Source organism: Eschrichtius robustus, chromosome 17, assembly GCF_028021215.1.
Source record: "Eschrichtius robustus isolate mEscRob2 chromosome 17, mEscRob2.pri, whole genome shotgun sequence".
Lineage (NCBI taxonomy): Eukaryota > Metazoa > Chordata > Mammalia > Artiodactyla > Eschrichtiidae > Eschrichtius > Eschrichtius robustus.
In genome coordinates, this window is record NC_090840.1 from 1,867,225 (window position 1) to 1,889,953 (window position 22,729).

Below are 22,729 nucleotides of genomic sequence, written 5' to 3' on the forward strand. Positions count from 1 at the left end.
GGGCCATCAGGCGGCATGGTAGCGTCACTTGTTAAAAACCTTCTATTCTCTTTAATAGATTTATTAGTCCTTCAAAAATTCTAAATGATTCTTAGGGATTCTCTTAAAACTTCTGCGTGATCACCTAGAACAGGATCCCACGATAATCTGGAGACTCAACTAGTACTAGTTGCATGAATTAATCTCTTCATTTCCCATATCCTTTATGGTGTCTGGCAAGATTAGGTGGCCAGTAAGGATTTGATGACATCTTAGAAAGGAAGAACTAATGTAGTCATCGTCTTCTATTTGCATAAGTAAGACACTAAGTTTTGAGGAGATACCTATGCTTGGTTCCTGAGATAGACCCCCATACCATTAGATCATAAAAGCAATTTTGAAGAATTATAATAATGCTTTTAACATTTGAGAAAATAATTAATTAATTATAACAATACTCATTTCTCTAACCGTTATATTAGTTAGGGTGAGTAAGCCGCCGTAACAGAGAGTACCAAAAGTGTAATGTCTCAAACACAATATAAGGTTAATTTTTTTCTCACTAACAGTCCCTGATAGGTGTTCTGAACAGACAGGCAAATTCCTTCCTCACTGTGATCCGGGAACTCGTCCTGTAGCTCCGCCACCTGCCAGGGTCTTGGTATCAAAATGCATCCAGTTGGAAGAACAGGATACAGGAGCCTAGCCTGGAAGTGGTCCGCATCACCTCAGCCCCCAACCCACTGGTGGTTCTAATCACATGGTCATACTTACCTGAAAAGAAGCCTAGCATACGTAACCCTTCTGGATACCTCGCTGTATTTTTCAACTTCATTACTAAAATTATCTCTGAATCTTAGCATGTTATCCTTGCTTGCTTTGGGCTCAGGTGACTTGTGATGAATAAAAGTTTCTTATTATACAGTCATATTCATTACAATTATAAAGTCTTTATTTTTTTAATTTTTATTGGAATACAATTGATTTACAAGGTTTGTGTTAGTTTCAGGTGTGCAGCAAGGTGAATCAGTCATACATATACATATATCCACTCGTTTTTAGATTCCTTTCCCATATAGGTCATTACAGAGTATTGAGAAGAGTTCCCTGTGCTATACAGTAGGTCCTTATTAGTTATCTATTTTATATATAGTAGTGTGTATATGTCAATCCCAGTCTCCCAATTTATCCCTCCCCCCCTTCCCCCCCCCCCCCCGGTAAACATAAGTTTATAAGTCTTTAATTTAGAGTTGGCTTTATAAATTCTTGAGTTTAGTTTTCTCATTTTACACAGAGAAAGACCTCAAAAGGTTAATTTTGTTCAATGCATTCTCTTTCTGTTATGTCTATAAGCTAAACTTTTTTAGGTTTTAATGGCCCAATATAAATAATTCATCCTTACTTTTGAGGAGCTTAAAATACTGTCTTGGTTAAATGACTTTCCCAAGGTCAGGAGGCAAGTGAATTGCAGAAACAGGCTTACGATACAGGTTTCATAAACCGTGTTTCACCACAGCAATTAGTACAGTCTTCAGTCAATGACAGGCTCCTGTTTTATCTCTGATCCAAGCAAGACACAGAATTGGATGCCTTATCTTTTTGACAAGGGAAGATAAGTGACAAAATATCCCAGGACCAATTTGGATTATTTGCTAACGTATTTAAATGAGTCATATCAATGTTGGGTTTATTTAATTTTTCAAAGAATTATTCAAATATAACTGTCTATCTAGATATTAAGTTATTGTCTAATTAAAGTATTTTAAGATGCAGGAATTAATTTAAAATATCATAGTGTAATTCTCTTTGAAATATTTCCTTTAATCCACACTAATGTATCAAGGATAAGTTTCTCGAGCACATTTTCTCAACACACTGATTTTTGCATTGCTTTAAAAAATACGTCACCAATAATATGAGAAGCAAAATAATGGCCACCAAAGAGGTGTCATGTCCTAATCCCTGGAACCTATGAATATATTACCTTACACGGAAAAGGGGACTTTTCAGACGTAATTTTGGTAGAGAATATTGCGACGGAGACATTGTCCTGTATTATCTTGGTTTATCCAATGAAATCACATGAGTCCTTAAAGGCAGAGAACCTTTCCAGGCTCGGGTGAGTGAATGAGAGAGAAAGAAATTATAGGGACTGTGTGACCATGGAAGCAGGGCAGAGATGCCTTGGTGCTGGCTTTGAGGATGGAGGAGGGGGTCATGAGATACGGAATGCAAGCAGCCTCTGTGAGCTGGAAAAGGTGAAGAAATGGGAATGCAGCCTGCTGACATCTTGATCTCAGCTCCGCGAGAACGGTTGTAGACTTCTGACCAACAGAACCGTAATATAACAAATTTGTGCTGTGTTAAGCCACCAAGTTGGCAGTAATTTTTACATTCCTGCAACAGGAAACTAATGCAGGTGTTGGTATCTGAAGATGAAGCGCCAGTATAAAGTACCAAATATGTAATTATTTATAAATAAATGTAGATCCAAAGGTATCATGTAACAATGTGGGGTTTTCCCATCTGCCTTCTGCTATGATTTTTGAGTGAAAAAGCAAGGAGTGAAGTTCCAAAATCTTTTTATAAAACACTGGGTACTCCAGTGGAAACAGGAGGAGCAGGAAAAGGTCTCTCCTCTGCTGTCTTAGTAGAAAACACCTTACACGGTACATACATAGAGGATGAAGGAAAGCAGTTACTCTTCAGGAGCTGAGCTCTTCTTGAGAGTCTTCTTGAGGTTCTACGGACACCCCCCTCCATTCCGGAAGAGGAAGTAAGCGTAGTTCATCTCAGCAGACGTTCTTTCCAACAGAAGAAGCCTCTCTCAAGTTTTCCGCTTTAGACAGTTTTACATCACTGAGAATTTATTTGATAATTAGAATCAGAGTTGAGGATGGGGTTTGCTATAACAGCGGTTTTCCTGCACCAGTGAAATAGTATCAGGTTTCTACAAAGTCATAAACATTGACTCTATGTGTAGATTACCTCTGTCCAGATCTGTATTCATGATTGATTTGATTAACTGAGGTTAGAGAAAAAAGATCGTGATTATGCTCAAAAAGCTGAAAAATGCTTGTTGCTCTTGTTTGTTTCTTATTTATTCAGTTATTGGAGCTTTTATAACATCATTTCAATTGAGTAAGAACTTAACTACAGCCTGGTATTAAGGAGAATGTATTATTTATGCAAACATGGAAACTAAAAATACACTAAATGGAAATACAAGTTGAAGGTTCTGTAGAAGGAGAAACTAATTGTTCTGTTATGAAATATCTGTTAGTGACAAAAATGCTTTTCAGAAAAAACTATTTCTATATTTCAATAGCTTATTTATTTTCACAACGGTCCTGTAGTCACTGGTGTTTATCAGAATGGGAAATTAGGCCAAGCCTCACTATAAGCTCTCTAAATTTTTAGTAATTTGATTCCCTTCATAAACTTCTTGTATATGTGGAACTTATTGGTTTTTTTCCTCTGAAATTATGTAGCAGAAAAAAATTGTAATGTCAGCATAGCAATGAAATTAAAATGGATTGTAAGAAATGTGATTTGATTTGATTGCTTCCATATTAATTTCAAATACACATTAGCTTAGTCTACTAAAACACGTTTCGTTGATCCCCACAGAATCCTCTACAGTCCTACGTACGATGTCCTATTTGCATGCATAGTTTTGACAGCAAAATTCCACTACATCTCTGCTACAGTAATACATATTTAAAGAAATACTTATATTGAAATAAAGTATCAATGAAACCCCCAGGCCTGAATATTTATAACCTGTAACTATTAACAGATCTTTTAGGTTATAATGATGCCTTAAGACTTTTAACCTTTTCAACCAGCCATTCTGATGAGAGTTTCCTTTCTCCATAGACATTTATTTATCAGCAAAGGTGTTTGTTAAGCGACATACGGGATTTCACTTCTCACGACCAGTCCTCATGCCGTGTCCTCCTGTTTCCGTGGCTGCAACCATGACACGTCCTGGGTGCTGTCACTGTGGGCTTGAGCACATTTTAATCTCACCACCAAAATGAGATTTGGCAAATTGCTTGAGACGTTGATTCAGCAATACAAAAGCAAGTATTGAAATTTAATTGAAAAACATGGGTTAGTTAATTTGTGTCGTGAAAGCTTCAGCCGTAGGAGGACTGTACTTAGACTCAGGCAGGGACACGTCCCCTGCGGAGAGGTGTCTTGGTTTGTGCTGTTTGCACCCCAGGCTTTTGCTCCCTCTGTCAGCCTCCCACTCTGAACATGGAGAGGTTCACAGAGACCAGTCAAGGTCACCTGCAAGCCGCTTCTTCCTGCAACTTTGAATCTGCATTCTTCTCACCTCCTGTGCTCTCTGGGTCTCCTGTGCAGGATCGTTGGATCCTGTAGTTCCTAAAGTGGTGCGTCATTCCTTCCCCGACTCTTCATCTTACTAAAGGCGGAGACAGGCACCGAGCGCGTTCCCACTGAGTTGTCACTTAGCGCTCCTGCATCTCTGTCCACATGCGTGCGCACACACATGCACACGCAATTTCAGTTCAGCTCCACCGTCCAAAATACCTCCACCGTGAGTCCTTCAGTAAAGCCAGGGCCCCCCGGGGCCTGCGGGGGGGCATCTGAGGTCATGGTCAATCTCATCTCATCATCAGCTATTCTCTCCAGACCACCTTCTCCAGCTGCCTGGCCTCTCAGCCCCCAGGTGGTCCTGCAGGCGCCTGCATTCCCGCGGTGCCTTGGTGGTCCCTCTGTCTCCACGCTCTGCCTTCTGGCGGATTCTCTGCTGCTCCACACCTGTCCTCAAATGTCCCCTCTGGGAGACCCTGTGGTCGGTCACCCTGTGGGAAATGCCAGCCCCCTCGCAGCACTTCCCGTCTTCCCTTCCCTGACTCATTTACCTCATTTCCCTTGCAGTCCCTTGCTCTATAACATAACAGATGTTTTACTTTTTTCTATTTTATTCTCAGTCCTCCAAAGTGCAATCTAAGTTGTACTACTGCATTGTGTATTCAGTTCACTGCTGTTCCCCAGATGTTTGTGACAGAGGCTTGAACGAATTACTGCAATTTTGGAGTGGGGAAAGGAAAAAGACACAGGTTACAATCAGCTGAAAATGTTACCTTTATACACAGAAGCTTTGCATGCCTTTATATCTGCTATATCTCTTGGCAAATATGTATATATATAATTCACAAATACATATGGAAAACAGTATATATGTATTCATATATGTGTATGTATTGTTTTCCTCTTGAATTGTGAACGTATACACATATATGTGTGTATGTGTATGTATATATATATATAGAGAGAGAGAGAGAGAGAGTTTTCCTCTTTAACTGTGAATCACGGTGGCCCAGATTTACTTTATAATTGTCAGATAAAAGCCGGCCTAAGGAGAGCAACGTGGTTCGGGTGACACCGACAGGTCGGCAGAAAGCAGGCCCCAGCCCTGTCCGCGCCCCCGGCCCCCTGCCTCTACCCGCTCCCTCTTGCTGGCACTGGGATCCCTTTCCCCTTGCCTGATCGCTTCTCTCCAAAGCACCCTGGCAGAGCCCCAAGCTGCTAAATTTCCATGTCTTGCAAGAAGCCCCTGTAGCCAGCGCTTTGCGGTGACAAATGCGAGCGCCGGCCGTGGTCCCCGTGCGAGGGGCCCGGCGCTGCTCCAGAATCGCTGGCTCGGCAGAGGGTTTCAGGGAAGCGGCTGCAGGCGGGAGAGGAGCCGGGTTCTTGCAGCCGATCTAAACGTGATAAAAGTTCACCTGTCAACTCGCGATCAAGCCGGTGCCCTTCCCCACGGTGAGCAGTACTTTCCGCTTCTGCCTGACCACTCAGGGGACATCTAGCTAATTTTACAACTTTTTTTTTTTTCCATTTAAAGCTCTCCTTGAAATTCATTTTTAAAAATTTCTCCTAAAGGAACATTAACACAGCAAACGTTTTGTAAGAGCCGCCACAAACATAAGATCACCTGGTGGGGCGTTCCTCAGACACCAGGCCCCGACGGTAGCAGCGCGGCCGGGAGAGGGGTCTTCCCGGGAGAAGTGCCCGAGGCCTTGGCTGTTGCCCTGCGGGTGGGCGGCGGACCGGCCTCGCTCCCAGGGGGAGGGTGGCCTTGAGGCCACAGAACGTCAAGGCTGTGACGGGACATAGTCTGGCCCGTTTCTTAAGCAAAATGGCCTCAGGTGCTGGGAGGGTGTCGCTGAGCAGGTGAACAAGGGGCGGAGGAGACAGGGGGCACCCCTAGTAGAAGGCGGGGGGCCTGGTCCAGGCTCCCCCCCAGAAGATGCTGAGGGGAAACTCCGGTGAGGTGCGCCGTGGTTGCCATGGCCACATAGCGTCACCAGAGCAGACACGCTTGTGTCACAGTCTGCTGGAAACAAGATCAGAAGCAGACGTGGTTCTTAGGTGCCCTGGATGCTGCAGTCTGAAATAAAGGCCGGTGGATCGTAGAGGTGGTTGTGATTTGGAAGACACGCATCTCTGCTCCTTTGATTCAGGGATTTTTTTTAATATATAAATTTATTTATTATTTATTTATTTTTGGCTGCATTGGGTCTTCGTCGCTGCGCGTGGGCTTTCTCTAGTTGCGGCGAGCGGGGGCTACTCTTCTTTATGGTGCGCGGGCTTCTAATTGTGGTGGCTTCTCTTGTTGCGGAGCACGGGCTCTAGGCGCATGGGCTCAGTAGTTGTGGCTCGCAGGCTCTAGAGCGCAGGCTCAGTAGTTGTGGCGCACGGGCTTAGCTGCTCCGCGGCATGTGGGATCTTCCCGGACCAGGGCTCGAACCTGTGTCCCCTGCATTGGCAGGCGGATTCTTAACCACTGGGCCACCAGGGAAGCCCTGATTCAGGGATTTGAGGTGAATTCTGAAGGTCTGCAGGGGGAGGAGTACCGCAAGGATTCTTATTCTCTGGCCTCTGTATCCATCTTCGATCACTGTGACCTCGGGAAGCATCTGTTACTCCACCTGCTTTTAGTTGTAACGTTTAAACTTCTGCTAATCAGCTGTGTACACCCACGTACACACACTCAAGGGGTCGAAAAATGGTCTACCCCTTGAGCATAGAAATGCAACTGATTGTTATGCTGATTCGTATGCAGTGTTAAATTCACTTAATTCTGTGCTCCTCTCTTCAGCTCTATGTAAACTTCTACACGTCTTGATACTGAGCTGAAGTGTCAGCTCTTCTATTTTTATTTCTAGGTGTGTGTCTTTTTATTTTGTAATTTCCAGTTATCTGATACAATTTTTGAACTAGTCATCTAAATTTTGAGGATACTGAGTATAGAAGTTTTGAACTCTGAATCTGGTACATCCAAAATCTGAGTCTTCTATGCATGTGTGCTTCCCCTATTGTCTTTTCTCTCCTGATTTTCTGAATTCTATTTAATTTTGCCTCCTTGTATGGCTTCTCAATATTGCATAAAGAGTAGACGTTGCATGTAAAAATCATATATGTGACTTGAGGCTCCAGAGGATGTTATCTTCCTTCAGAGAGTGTTACTTTTATTTCTGGCAAAATAAAATCAGAAGTACAGTTTAACCCCAATCAGGATTGAGTGCTTGTGAACGAGGCTCCCATCTTTATGAGGCCTGGCCTGTTACTCATTTATGTTTACTCTTATGTTATATCCTGCTGAGTTTTTTCTTGGAAGGAACTGAAATCCGACATGTGTGACTTAAACCTTGAATCTACTGAGACCCACCATTTCAGCCCCCGGGAGCCAGCTCACAAGGGACAGACCCTGAAGCCGGGAAGTGACCCCGAAAGGGTCCTCACCCATCTGAGCTTTCCTTCCACTAGGAGCTGGGCTGCTTACGTCTTTGTGCCTTGATAACACTGAAATATCTTCTAAAATGGTTTTATCCGCATTTTAGGTTTTTTGCCTCTTTTATTCCAGCTGTTCCTGGGAGTGGGATGGGTCTTCAACAAGCTTGTCCACCACTGTTGTGTTTGGAAATCCCCTGTTCACCAAGAACCCTGCATTTCTTTTTCTCTTTCAAGTACAGTTGACCTTGAACAACATGGGGTTAGGGGTGCCAACCCCCTCTCCGTGGAAAATCTGCATATAGCTTTACAGTCGGCCCTCTGTAGCCAAGTTTCCTCCATATACGCGGTTCCACAAGTGCGGATTCAAGCAACTAGAGTCATGGAGTCTTGTAAGATTTACCGTTGAAAACAATCCACATATAGGTGGACCTTCACAGTTCAATGCATGTTGTTCAAGGGTCAGCAGTGCTCGAATACTTTCCTTATGGCTTCTTCTGTCCTAAGTAACAAACACCGTTCTCAGTAATACACAGCCTCACCAGCTGTTGGGATTATAACATAATCAGATGGTTTCCTCCCTGACTCAGCGATAAATATGCCAGAAATCGAGGCAGCATCAGCATCTGCCGGAGGGTTTGCTAAGATACAGAGTGCTGGGCCCCAGCCCCATGGTTTCCGACTAAGTAGGTCTGGGATAGGGCATGAGACTGTGCATTCCTAACAGGTTCCCAGAGGACACTGATACCGAGGGACCAGGGGCCACACTAGCCCAGGGAGATCAGATAAGTCTGTCTGGCTTCACTTTGGCTGAGAAAAAGTTAAAGACAAATTAGTGGACCCATGTTAAGAAATGTGAAGGACTTCGTGTGCTATGATCATTTTGCTTCAAGAATTTACCATTTGCTTCCATTTTATTCTTTATTAGAATATGTTGTTACATGGCGTATTGTATCTTCTAAAGTACATCCCCCTCCCTTTAGCCCCCCCAAGCAAACTTTGGATACATATATAAAAAGAATTGTTAGGGACTTCCCTGGTGGTCCAGTGGTTAAGACTTCGCACTCCCTCTGCAGGGGGCACAGGTTCTATCCCTGGTCTGGAAACTAAGATCCCGCATGCTGCCTGGTGCAGCCAAAAAAAAAAAAAAATTATTATTAAATGTTGCCAATTCCAATCAAAATCTCAGCAAGGTATTGTGTGGATATTGACAGACTGCTTCTGAAGTTTCTATGAAGAAGCAAAAGACCCAGAATGGCCAACATAATACTGGAGATTAACTCATTCAGAGGACTAACACTCACTGACTTCAAATTTTACTTTGAAGCTACAGTGAACAAGGCAGTGTGGTACTGGTGAAAGAATAAACAAGTAGATCAATGGAGCAGAGTAGAGAGCCCAGAAATAGAACCACACATTTATAGTCAACTGATCTTTGGCAAAGGAGCAAAGGCAATACAGTGGAGAAAAGGTAGTCTTTTCAACAAATGGCGCTGGAACAACTGGACATCCACACGCAAAAAAAAAAAAAAAAAAAAAAGACCTAGACACAGACCTTACATCCTTCACAAAAATTAACTGTAAATGGATCACAGACCCAAATGTAAAATGCAAAACCATAAAACCTCTAGAAGACAACGTAGGAGAAAATCAAGATGACCTTGGATATGGTGATGACATTTTAGAGGCAGCACCGAAGGCAGGATCTGTGAAAGAAATCATTGCTAAACTGAACTTCATTAAAAGAAAAACCTTTGCTCTGCAAAAGACACTATCAATAGGATGAGAAGAAGCCACCGTTTGGGAGAAAATATTTGCAGAACACATATCTGATATAGGACTGTTATCCAAAATATACAAAGAACTTTTGAAATTCAACAATAAGAAAACAAACAACTTAAAAGTGGGCCAAAGACATTAATAGATACCTTACTAAAGAAGATATACAGATGGCAAGTAAACATATGAAAATATGGCCCCCATCAGATGTCATCAGGAAAATGCAAACTAAAACAACGAGATACCACTACACACCTATTACAATGGCCAAATCCAGAGCACTGACAAGCACCGAACGCTGGTGAGGGTGTGGAGCAACAGGAACTCTCATCCACTGCTGGTGGGAATGCAAATGGTGCAGCCACTTTGGAAGACAGTTGGGTTGTGTCTTACAAAACTAAGTATACTTTTACCGTACATTTCAGCAATCACACTTCTTGGTATTTACCTAAATTAGTTGAAAACCTATGTCCACACAAAAAGCTGTACATTGCTGTGTACAGCACTTTTATCGTGATGGCCCAAACTTGAAAGCAGCCAAGTTGGTCTTCTGTGGGTGAAAGGATAAGTAACCTGTGGTACATCCAGACAGTGGGATGCTATTCAGTGATAAAATGAAATGAGCCATCCAGCCATGAAAGACATGGAAGAAACTTAGCTGTGTATCACTAAGTGAAGGAAGTCAATCTGAAAAAGCTACATACGGTTTGATTCTAACTATATGCCATTCTGGAAAAAGCAAAATTATGGAGAGAGTAAAAAGATCATTGGTTTCTAGGGGTTAAGTAGGGAGGGATGAAATGGCTGAGCACAAGGGTTTTAGGGCAGTGAAATTATTCTGTATGATACCATAGTGGTAGATACATGTCCCTACACATTTGTTAACGCCTATAGAATGTACAACACCAAGAGCAAACCTTAACGTAAGCCATGGACTTTGGGCGATAATATGTGTCTACGTAGGATCAGCAGTTGTAACAAGTGTGCCGTCCGGTGGGGGGACGCTGATAGTGGGTGGAGGCGCACAGGCTGTAGGTGTCAGGGCAGGAGGTCTGCAGGAAGTCTCTGTCCCGTCCACTCAGTGAGGCTGGGAACCTAAAACTGCTCTAAAAAATAAAGTCTATTTAAAACAAGAAAAAATAATGTACAATAAAATGATCAAAATTTAAAGAATAAAATGTTGCTGTGCAGCACAGGCTTCATGTATTGGGTGTGTTTTCACATGTAGCTTAAAAACGTTTATGCAAATCAAAACCCGCAGTGAGATATCACCTCACACTTGTTATAATGGCCAAAATCAAAAGATAAGTATTGATGAGGGTGTGGAGAACAGGGAACCCTCCTACACTGTTGGTGGGAATGTAAACAGGTGCAGCCACTATGGTAAACAGTATGGAGGTTCCTCAAAAAACTAAAAATAGAACTACCATATGATCCAGCAATGCCACATCTGGGTATATTTTCAAAGGAAATGAAAACAGGATCTTGAAGCGATATCTGCCCTCCCATATCACTGTGGTGTTATTTACAATAGCCAAGATATTGAAACAAACTGTTAATACATGAATGGATAAAGGACATGCAAGTTTATATATATATATAAATACACACACACACACACACACACACACATATACATATGTACACACACATATGTGGAATATTATTTAGCCATGAAAATGAAGGAAATCCTGCCATGGATGAAGCTTGAGGGCATTATGCTAAAAGAGAAAGATAAATAATGCACTGTATCACTTATATGTGGAATAAAAAAAATTAAAGTCAAGCTCATAGAAATATAGGGTAGAAAATGCTTTCCAGCAGCTGGCGGGGGTGAAGGAAATGGGGAGAGATTGGTATAAGGGTGCAAATTTTCATGTATAAGATAAACAAGATCTAAGGACCTAAGGTATACACGGTGACTATGGTTGATAACACAGTATTGTATATTTAAAATTTGCTAAGAGATTAGAACTTAAATGTCCTCACCAAACATTATATATATATATGTGTGTGTGTGTGTGTGTGTGTGTGTGTGTGTGTGTATACATATATATAAGTAAATATGCGAGTTGATGGATATGTTGATTAACTAGATGGGAAGCATTCTTTCACAATATATGTGTATATTAAATCACTTTAATATTTTACATTTTTTTTAAATCCCTTCCTAGCATGGGTATAGGGCTTTGGGGAACACATAGGAAGGAATGGGTAAGGGTATGTTTTGTTCACTTTGTAGTCTAATGACTCTATGAATGCTCATTCTTGGGCCTCCCCTGATACCCCCATTATTTTACAGCTCTTGTGACTGAGTGTGCCTGATCTCGTGTTCATTACTGAGTAAGTGGCATCAGTGTTGACTAAGAATTCTACAGGCTTTCCCCCTACGTCCAATGTCTGCCAGGGCTCCTTGAGGGTCAGTCAGAGCGCCCGCTTAGGAGCCCCTGGGCCCCATAATTCAACATCTGTTCAAACCATGTGCCTTGGAGGGTAGTGGCCAGGATCTGCCATTTCCACCCCGCTGCGGGGACTGTGTGGGATTCTCCCTTCCAGTGCCCCTTTTGTTTGGGGGTAGGCCATTAGGGTGCATTCTGCAGAATTGGAAGTTTTCTGGGTATCATCCGCAACCCGAAAACATTTAATCTTCCTATGTAGTACACCCTGGCCCCAATACCGGCTGCGAGATGGAGAAAGTTGGCCTGTCAATGGGTCTCTAAATTATAACACCATTATTTTATTACCCAGATTCTATTTTTATTTCCTGGGAATTGTTAATGGGCTTTGCTGGTGACAGTTTGCAGTTTGAATTTTTAAAATATTACTTGTCTTGGTTACTGAGTGTTTTTGGTGCATTCGAGTAGAATGCCTCATTCGCCTTGCTCTGGTCCTTATTTTACATTTTTATTTGTCAATTTATACCTCAATAAAGCTGAAAAAATAGGCAAGTCTTCGAAATATTTATCTGAAAAGTGTGTGATACATGGTTGGCAGTTCGCTTGTCATTTCATAGGTATAGGAAACTATTTTCTTTTAATTCTACTTGTTTCTAAAATATTCTATTTGAAATATCCTTGTGCCTATACTGCTCATTTGTTTCTTTTTTGAAAGTAAGATTAAGTGATACAGTGTTTCTTTAGAGTTATTATTTGCTGTGACAAGTGTAGGATGAATTTTCTGAAAATGCATTTATGTCTCCTCAACCATATAATCATTTCACAGGAGTCAAGGTAATGATGAGAAACAGCAAGTGCCTTTTGGTCTTTCTGCAGAACTGAGAACAACCCTTTTCCTTGGCATAGACAGTGATTAGGCCGATCTTTGGCCGGAGAACAAGCATGAAGAAATATCCCTTACAGATCCGATGATCCCATCTTTATTAGTTACATCTTCAGCTCATTCCTCCAAGCTATACTCAGCTCAAACTAATAAAATTGTATTTAAAGATAATTCTTGAAAAATATCAGTATATCATTCTTAATATTTCAGCTTCCAGCAAATTATAGAGGTGGGAAGAGACAGCAAACTCAAATTTCACAGTCTTAGGAAGCTCAAATATTTCCTTCTCATGATTATGTACACCACTTTAATCTCTTTTTTCCTCTTGCCAATGCAGAGAAGTCATAAACACAGAGAAACTGTAAGTTTTATCAAATTGAATTAAAATGAAAGACTGACTTAATTGAGAAATAATATAATGATTAAGTTGATATAATTCATAACTAAAATTTTAGATCATGGCAATGGCCCCAGAATGACAGGGCGATTTAACCCTGTCGTTCGTTGGAAGACTTTCTTCCTATAAAACTCACAAAACTCTATTATTTTTAAGATGAGTTTGTTATAAAACCGTTGTTAATAATACACGGTGTGTGCTATTTTAAAAATGGGATTTTATAAAATATAATACATGTATAGAAAGTTCATAAAACTTAGATGTGCAGCTTGATTATTCAAAAGCCAAACCCCTGTGTAACCACAATCTGGGTCAAGAAAAGTGGGTTGTTTCCGGTTTAGATTCTGTTTCCCCCTCTGTATTCTTCCCCACGCACAACTGGCTTGCAGGCTGCTAGAGTAACTACTGTCCTGACCGTTTGTCTTCTTTACTGAAGTACTTTTTATTCCAACCAAGAATGCATTGCAAAACGCAACTACAGTTAATCTTAATCAAATCATATATATATATATATATATATATATATATATATATATATATATATATATATTTGATATAGGTTTTATATATATATATATGGTTGTATATCTCCTTTCATTCAACACTGTGTTCTGTGAGGTTCACTTCTGTTGTTGCATGTAACTATAACGTACTCATTTTCCTTGCTGTATACTGCTCCTTTATGATATCACAATTTGTTACTATATTCAACTACAGAATGTATCGGAGGGTACATGGTTTATTTTAAGCCATTTGTACATGGCTGGGACTAAGAATAATGTTACAGGGAACATCCTTGCCATGTGCCTCAGGGCACAGGTATACACACTGGGTTGAGTTTATATTAGAAGTGAAGGATCAAAGCCTCACCAGCTGTCAGAAATGCATAATGGTTTAAAACTGTGATGGTTTCAGGTCTTACATTTAAGTATCTAATTCATTTTGAACTGATTTTTTATACTGTGTAAGATAAAGGTCCAATTTCATTCTTCTGCAGGTGGATATTAAGTTTTCCCAACACCATTTACTGAAGAGACGGTCCATCCCCCATTGTGTGTTCTTGGCACCTTTGTCAAAGATCTGTGGACCATATATGCATGGGTTTATTTCTGTATTTTCTATTCTGTTCCATTGGTCTACATCTGCTTTTAGGCCAGTATCTTACTCCTTTGATCATTGCTATTTTGTAATACATTTTAAAATCAGCACATGTAATGCCTCTAGGTTGTTCTTCTTACTCAGTATTGATGTGGCTGTTCAGGGTCTTTCGTGGTACCCTGTGAATTTTAGGATGATCTTCCTACTTCTGTAAAGAGAGCCGTATGGATTTTGATAGGGATTGCATTGCATTGGTAGGTCACTTTGGATATTATGGATATCTTAAAATACCAATTCTTCCAGTTCATGAACACAGATGTCTTTCTATTTATCTGTATCTTTAATTCCCTTCGTTGATGCTTTATAATTTTCAGTGTACAAGTCTTTTACCTCTTTGGTTAAGTTTATTCCTAAGTGTTTTATCCTCTTGTTGTTATTGTGAATGAGATTGTTTTCTTAATTTCATTCAAAGACTTGTGAATGAACTCCTTCAAATAAAGTTAAAAATAGCTAAAGGGAACAAAATTAAGGACCAATGTGCAAACCTAGATAGTAATGGAATAACTAAATTTAAAAAGAAATGAAAACAAGGAAAAATTTGAATCACGTTTCAAAGCAGGTAAAATGTTCCCAAAGTTTAAAAATAGCATTTCTATGTTTTTTTCCATTTCATTACCTAGTGTGTTCCATATATTTGTCATAAAAGATCTTAGCAAATGTTTTGAATAATCTGCTCAGTATTGCGTTTGAGGATTAAATCTGCTTTTGAAGGAAAAAGAAAAAAGCAATTGTTTCTGTACAATATGATAGCAAGATAGAGTAGACCATGCCTACTGGGTCTAGTGTCAGTAGTCATTAATACCCACAAAGTTGTCTTTATGCTGCAAACAGGGACCAGTGCAACATGTTTATTTAACATTTTTGCTTCTTCCTGTCTAACTGCTATTTTTATTATCCAGATTATACAGCTGTCCCTTGGTACCTGCAGAGGACTGTTTCCAAAACCAAAACCTGCAGATGCTCAAGTGCCACAAACCCCTCTCCCATATCCGCGGGTTCCAATTTGCAAATTCAAACAACTGCGGATTGTGTACTGTGTTTACAATCCGCAGTTGGTTGAATCCGTCAGTGTGGAACCCTTAAATACTCAGGGCCGAATGTAATATATTAATTGTCACCATAAAATAAGACATTCACACTTTCTAAAGCAAAAGAATCTCAACCTAATTGTTGCTGAGGCAACAAACAGCACAATAGATATGTACATCTGCTTCCGAATAATTTTATATGTGATTCTGAGCTAATGGTAACACAACATTTAACTGCATTAACCTCCCTGTAATATTTCTCAGGTTGAGGACGACTTATGTGTAAATAGGAAGGTGTTTTGTTGGGGGTTTTTCCCCCATGGAAAGCAAATACAAAGTTAGACTAGTGATATACTATAAGCCAAAATATTTCTCTTCTCTGAATATATTTGTCAGTTGAAAGAAAGCAGGGCCCAGTTGCTGTGACTTTCAGACCTAATCCATCAGTATAAATATAGATACATAACATTATCCTAAATTTGGGTTAGCCCTATTAAATCATGGAAAGAATAATAATTTTGCTGCATATGAAATTCTAGGCTGGTTGTTGCTCTCATTTTATACACTGAAGTTTATGTTCCATGATATTCTGGCTTTCATTCTTTCTCTTGAGAAATCAGTTATCAATGTAATTGTTGGTTCCATGAAGGTAACATGTTTGTTTGTTGATAAACATTGATGGAAACATATTATAAAATCTTATGAGTGGTTCACACTCATTTATTGAAGGTAAATCTGGTTAATATACTTTTTGCATCATTTAAACTGATAATTTTATGAGAAAATTAAAATACCACAAAAGATACAAAAAAACCACATAAGCCACCTGAAATGAGGCTTTTTGGACCGGTAATCATGTTCCGTTTCCTTGCAGATTGTCTACATGGGCTGGTGTGAAACACGGGAACAAGACCCCCTCCAGGACCGCGTGTACTCGCCGACGTTCCTAGCCCTGAGGGGCTCGTGTCTTTATAAGTTTCTGGCGCCTCCGGTAAGTGTTTCTGTTCAACATTCCTTATTTTCCCCATATTATCACAACAGGGTGACATCAGCTTAACAATAACAAGTGATATATTACCAATATATTTCGAAAATAAGATACAGAAAAAAATAGAAAACAGTCCAAATGCTTCTGAGAATTTCTTGCTAAAGATATATGTTCTGGCATTAAACATTGGCTTTAAAACCCTTGAAAAACCTAGAAGGCATTTCTGTTTCGACATTTATGACAGGCTGAATGTGTTTATCTACATGGCACCGGTCTGTCTAAGTCAAATCAGTGGTGTTTGTGCTAATCTGTTACATCCCATATCTCGTCATCAGGCTTCGTATTAAATATGTATGGCGATCTGCCGCACCTAAGGTCTTGCTTTTGGAAACATGTACTTTACACAACAGTAGATTCTCAATGAATATTTATTGACTATAAATATTAAATGCCAGACCGCTCACTTACAGGTCTAATACTACATAGGGTCTTGGCATGATCAGGTTAGACTTGCTGTAATTTCGAGTATCTATGTCTACACAAAGTTCAAATCACCTGGAAGACAGGGGAAAAAAACATAAATATTTATACCTTTTACATTATTCCTACTCCGAATAATTTCTTATGACTGGACAGACTAATACATGTTTCAGACACAAACAAGTGAAACAGCTTCACTGTGGTGTTTGGTGTTTCACGATGTTCAGAACATGGAGTGACTTCCTGATGTAAACTATAACTTTCTTAAAAATGAAAGCCAGCGTTGATATGGTATCTAGTATTCTTTGCGTGTAACAGGTGGTAAATGGAGAAAAAACTATTACATGTGTGAAATATGAACACTTAGTAGTTTCCATTTACAGTTACCCAAAATATTGGCTATATTCCCCATATAAAAAAATTAATCCCACCCCAAAAAAACAACACTTAGTATTTACGTAGAGAGAATGCACACACTACTTAAAACATATCAAGACACTGAGCAAAGGTAAGTTGTTGTTTATAATATAAAACATGTGCTGAAAGAGGAAGAGAAATGGTGTGAAACTTAGGAGAAAGGAAACAGAAACATTGTTGAAGGTCAAGGACGTCTAGGAGGAGAACCTCACAGCTTAGAGACGGCCTAGTGCACGTGTGAAGCTTCCTGTGTGCACCATAGCGTATAATAAAGAGAAAAGCAGGGGCCATCTTTCTAAAACAAATGATGTATTAGTTTCTCATCTTTTCAAGGTGACCACGTGGGACTGGACCCGAGCAGAGAAAACGTTTTCAGTTTACGAGATTATGTGCAAGGTTCTCAAGGTAGGACCAGCAAGCAGTGATGATCATAATGGCTTTTCCTCGGCCAGGAGGGGTTCTGGGCTAATAGGTAGTTCATGAAAACGAGTGATGCGTGGATATGAAGGAAAATACAAGGTAAAGACAAAGAAAAGAAAAACACGTAAGAGAAAAAGTAGAGTGAAGAGAAGTGCTCGGCTTCGATAATTCTGAAGCAGATTCTGAGGTTCTTCCATCTGGGGGGGGGGGGGCAGTGGAAACAGGAGGAAGCTTGTCAGGGGTCCTTTGAGGACGAAGCAGAAGGTCAACTGGAAATAGTCTTGAGTTTAAACCTCAATTATTACCATAGTCTTATTTGCTGTGTAAAATACAGGAGAGAAAGGTTTGGATAAGACTTGGAATTAGAAAATACAGAAAATATAAAGGTATATGCAAAGAAAGGTATGTTTAAAATATGTTTAAATCTCATGGTTAGGTTGTCTCTCTGGGTGTGGAAACGAATATATAATTGTCATAAATCAATTAAATTTCTGTGCTGTACACAGGATTGTTGCAATGGAAAGTCATTGAGAATTCTGTAAAATTCCAAACAGTTTTTGTGGCCATTTTTAAGAATCAAAATGGGAATGATTTATAAAACCTAAATAATAATCTCGTTCCTTTCCAATCTGGGGTCTGTAGGGTTGGAAGTACTACAGATTGATATTAAATCCTAGTTAAGATTGACCTCGTTTGTGTAACCAAGGAGAACTAAGTTCCTTGTGTTTTACGTCAGTTATTTCTCTTCCAGTTAGAGAATCAGTGGAGTAGAAAATGCTGGAACATTTACAACATAATGAATAGAATCAGAAGTGTCTGAAGGCAGAGAGACAAAGAAAATATGATTACCTCCAAAGTGTTCGTAATTTTTTCTTCCATCCAGAAGAATCCTAGATTAAAGCTGACATTCACAAGAGCACAAGAGCTAAATAAAAACAGAGGTCATTGCTTGCCCCTCGCTGTGGATGCTTTTGGTTCTATTGTGGGACTAACGGTGGTGGAAAAACTCTGATACCCTTGAGTTTATTGTCAGCAAAGCAGTTCTGGCAACTCCTAAAAGATGTGCCAGCATCTGAAGAAAAGGAGATCGTACCCAGCTCCAAAGTAACTACCAAAATAGCTAATGAGATAGCTTTCTAATGGAATTTTATTTTTTTTACCAAAAAAAGAACTAGTGAAATTTAAAAAAAAGAATGAAAGAGATAAAGGAAAAAAGGAAGGAAGGGAGGGAGGGAGGGAGGGAGAGAAAGAAAAGATAAAGAAAGAAACCCAGAAATTAACTACCCTAACAGTTTATTTGTCCACACCCTATCCATACATTAATATAACTTTTTCATAATAGTAATCCAGCCTGCATTTCTATATTGTTGTTTAGTCTTAAATTATTTCCAAGTAGCTACCTGGTCTTTATTTGGAACTTTCAAAAATAATGCAGTCTATAAGGACAAGTTTAAAGGAGAGACTAAGAATTATGCCCGGCTCCATATAAACACTCATTATTTTATTTCTCCTTTTTAAAATTATTTGTGCAAAGTTAGAATTTGGTTTGAATCTGCTTTTTCATATAATATGACTTGAGATTTTTATGTCAGTTAATATTCTTCAAAAAACATGACATTGTTTTATTTTATCTATCTCATCATTTGGCCACATTTTTTGGCCAGTACCTGAGTTTTGCCATTTAGATACCTCCACATTTGTTCTATCACACATATCACAACCGTCATTCTTTGATTTATTTAACAGATAATTGTTGAGTGTTGCTACTTACCAGGTTATCGGCTAAGCACTGAATAGCTGGAGACAAACGCAGAAAAAGCCCTGCTTTCATTGACCTTACATTTTTCTTAGGGTGACACACATGTTTGGTTAAAGAGGCAAAAAAACAAACAAACAAAAAAAAAACCCAGCAAAGAATTGATCTTTGCCCACAAACTTTTGTTAACTTCCAAAGTATTTCCTTTAATCTAAATTCTGAATTTTGGACATCCTGGGTGGAAATATCCTGATATGGTCAAGAGGCTAGGTTTATGAATCTAAATTGTCTCTAGAAGAGCCATAATAATTTATACTGCTATCGTGAGTATCCGAAAGTGCCCACGTATTAGCAGTCTGCCCAGAGTAAAATCAAACAGCCCGTCTCATTGGTCTTCCCACATAAAATTTGTTATAAGCCTATTAGTTGCTTTGGGAAAACTTTTACCTAGGTTATGAGGCCTGGAGATATTTTCAGACACTGATTAATATACGTCTGCTGTCCCTTGCATGTATATAGGAAAGCTCTCTTCGTGAGGGCAGCGGGCACGTTCCATGCTTCCTGGATTTACACTTGACATACAGCGTTATCGTTTGAGGATTGTCTTTCACAAAGGGAAACTTCACGTAGCACAAGAACAGAGGCATGGACGTAAGGCTCAGTGCGAAATGGATTCTTTTCCTGCATGCAGATCGGTGCCTGGAGGAGGGCTGGCTTCCCAAGGAGCCCAGACTCCGATGGTTGGGTCTGGGGAGCGAGTCAAAGGGGCACCTTCTGTAACGCAGTCACCCGTCCCACCACGTAACAGTCCTGTGCAGCTGGGCGAGGGGCAGGCCTCTCTCTCCAGAAAGGGGTCCCTCACATAAGGCACATTTCAGTGATCTGGACCACGGAACATCTGGCCTCGGACCACTAATCAGGAAAACCCACTCTCTTCTGACCCAAAGCTACACCCATAACAACAAGAATGAAGCAGTAATAGTTACCCGGAATATATAGTTCACGTGCAGTGCCAGGTATTGTTCTAAGTGCTTATATAATAATATATTTAATCTTTACTACACCACTGTGAGGCAGTTCCTATTATTCCCATTTTACAGATATGGAAACAGAGGCAAAGAATGTTTAAATAAATAACTCAAGGTCACACAGCTGGTAAAGTTCAGATCTAAAGATGTGAATCTTGCAGGCTGTCTCAAAAATCTGTACCCATCAACGTTGTACTCTGGCTTCTTTCTCTCTCGGTATAAGTGTTGATAAACAGGAAAGAAATGCGAATGGGAAAGCCAGCCCGGCACCGAGGGGGAGAGCAAGGGTTCAGAATAAGGAACGTGGCAGTAAATGGCGACTCTCACTTCCATGTGTTGCCCTTTGCCGACGTGTCAGGCTCTGTGGACTTGTCGACCTCTTCATCCGTTCAGTGGGGCGAAGAAAGCACAGGTTGTTGTGAAGATTTAGCAGTTCGTTCATTGGTTTGTGAATGCGTTTTTATTTATTAATTCATTTATCAAATATTCGTTGAGTATCATTCATGTGCCGATCGCCCCACGGGGTACCAGGGATTCAGCACAACTGTACAGGGGCCTGAGCTCACAGAAAGCCCAGCTGATGAGGGGATTTAGAAGGTCATTTGGAGGGAGGCCCTAAACAGACTGAAACGTAGACGATCATGAAGGACTCAGCTGAGGAGGATGCGTTGTGGGGAGGGTTAGGAGTTCGGCGAGCGGGCGGGGAGGGGGCATCCCGGGCTCGGGAGGGCATGTGTGAGCGCGCCCAGGTGTGCAAGCAGTGTGTGTCCTCCGCCGCAACTGAAAATGCTCAGCACCGCGGTGATGTGCTCGGGTAGGAGGTTTGCGCTGGCGTTCGGGTGGGAAGACGAGAATCAGGACTCTGAACCTTACCTGAGGGACGAAGGAGGGGCCCGGCAGGAGGGCGAGCGCGAGCGGTGGCAGAGCCGGCCGTCCTGTCTCCACGTGAGATGGGCCGGGCTCCGCGGAGGAGGCGGCCCCAGGGCTGCGGCGGAGATACGGCCCGGAGAGGACCCGTCCCAGCAAGGGTCGGCGGCGGAAGATGTCACAGAGGAGACGTTCCGGTCGCCGTGACCCTCGGGTCAGCCACGTGCCGCGTGGCGGGGGGCGGGAGGGTCGGGCGGCGGAAGATGTCACAGAGGAGACGTTCCGGTCGCCGTGACCCTCGGGTCAGCCACGTGCCGCGTGGCGGGGGGCGGGAGGGTCGGGCGGCGGAAGATGTCACAGAGGAGACGTTCCGGTCGCCGTGACCCTCGGGTCAGCCACGTGCCGCGGGGGCAGCCCCCGCCCCCTGCTCGTGCCCGTCTGCCTCTTTCTGCAGAGCCACTGCCCGAGCTCGGACCCTCACCCGGCGGTGCAGCCGGACGGAGCCGGAGGAAGACACCGCGTTTCGCAGTCTGGACGTCAGAAAAGCCTTTAATTCTGCCTCGCACTCACGCTGTAGTGTTTCCTTGGGGCGTCCTCTGGCCTAATCCAGCAGGACGGAGGTTAAAGCTCCTTCCTTTCCCGCAACGTCAACACACACTTCGGCTCCCCGGGGGTGACCCTACCGCCTCCTTACGAGGTCCTCAGCCTGCGGGGTTACCTGGGCATCTTACCCTCGGGTATGGGTGCCCTGCCCTGACGGCCGTCCCCGCTCTTACCTAAGGCCGACCGCTCCCCGGCAGTAGATCTCATCCCCTCTGCACCCCGGGCACCCCGGCGTTTCCACCCTGACGCCCCCGAGGCACACGTGCTCCCTGACCTCGGCCCTGAGCTCTGAGCGTTCAACAGTGTGCACATCTGACTACTGACGTGTCCAGTAGAAATCGCAGATGTGACGTGTCTCAGACTTAGGACTGGACAATCGGAGGGGAACCCAAACAGTACGGAGATTAGAGAAAAATGGAAAAAACCGAAAACTAGGATTCTGTTGTTTTTTGCAGAACCAGGAAGAAGGAGGGGCGGTCAGCAGATATTTTCTAGAAAGTGGTAAAGCCAGTGGCCTAGACAATGAACTGAGGCCACACTCAGGCCGCACTGGACACACTTCACCATAAAGGCCCTCGGGTATGGGTGTCAGTCCCCAGGGGTGTCCAGATGTCATGGCACCTGTCACTTACTCAATTTGGGGGCCTCGCTAATAAAAAGATTGCAGAAGTAGGAATATAAAATTAGTCACAAAAGTGAACATTTAGAATGAGGAAAACCACGAGTAACTGGGCCGGTGTCACCTGCCCCCAGAGGACACCCCCGTGTCCCTGTGACCTGGAT

The 22,729-nt window shown here is 41.7% G+C and overlaps 1 protein-coding gene across 1 annotated transcript in view; it reads left to right on the forward strand.

Moving 5' to 3' along the window:
* The window catches only part of SNTG1 (syntrophin gamma 1), a 331,005-nt gene that overhangs the window by 256,914 nt on the left and 51,362 nt on the right, over positions 1-22,729 (forward strand). The window contains exons 13-14 of the mRNA XM_068525807.1: positions 16,262-16,378; positions 17,606-17,677. Coding sequence (XP_068381908.1) covers positions 16,262-16,378; positions 17,606-17,677 — 189 coding nt within the window. The remainder of the gene's footprint in view (positions 1-16,261; positions 16,379-17,605; positions 17,678-22,729) is intronic.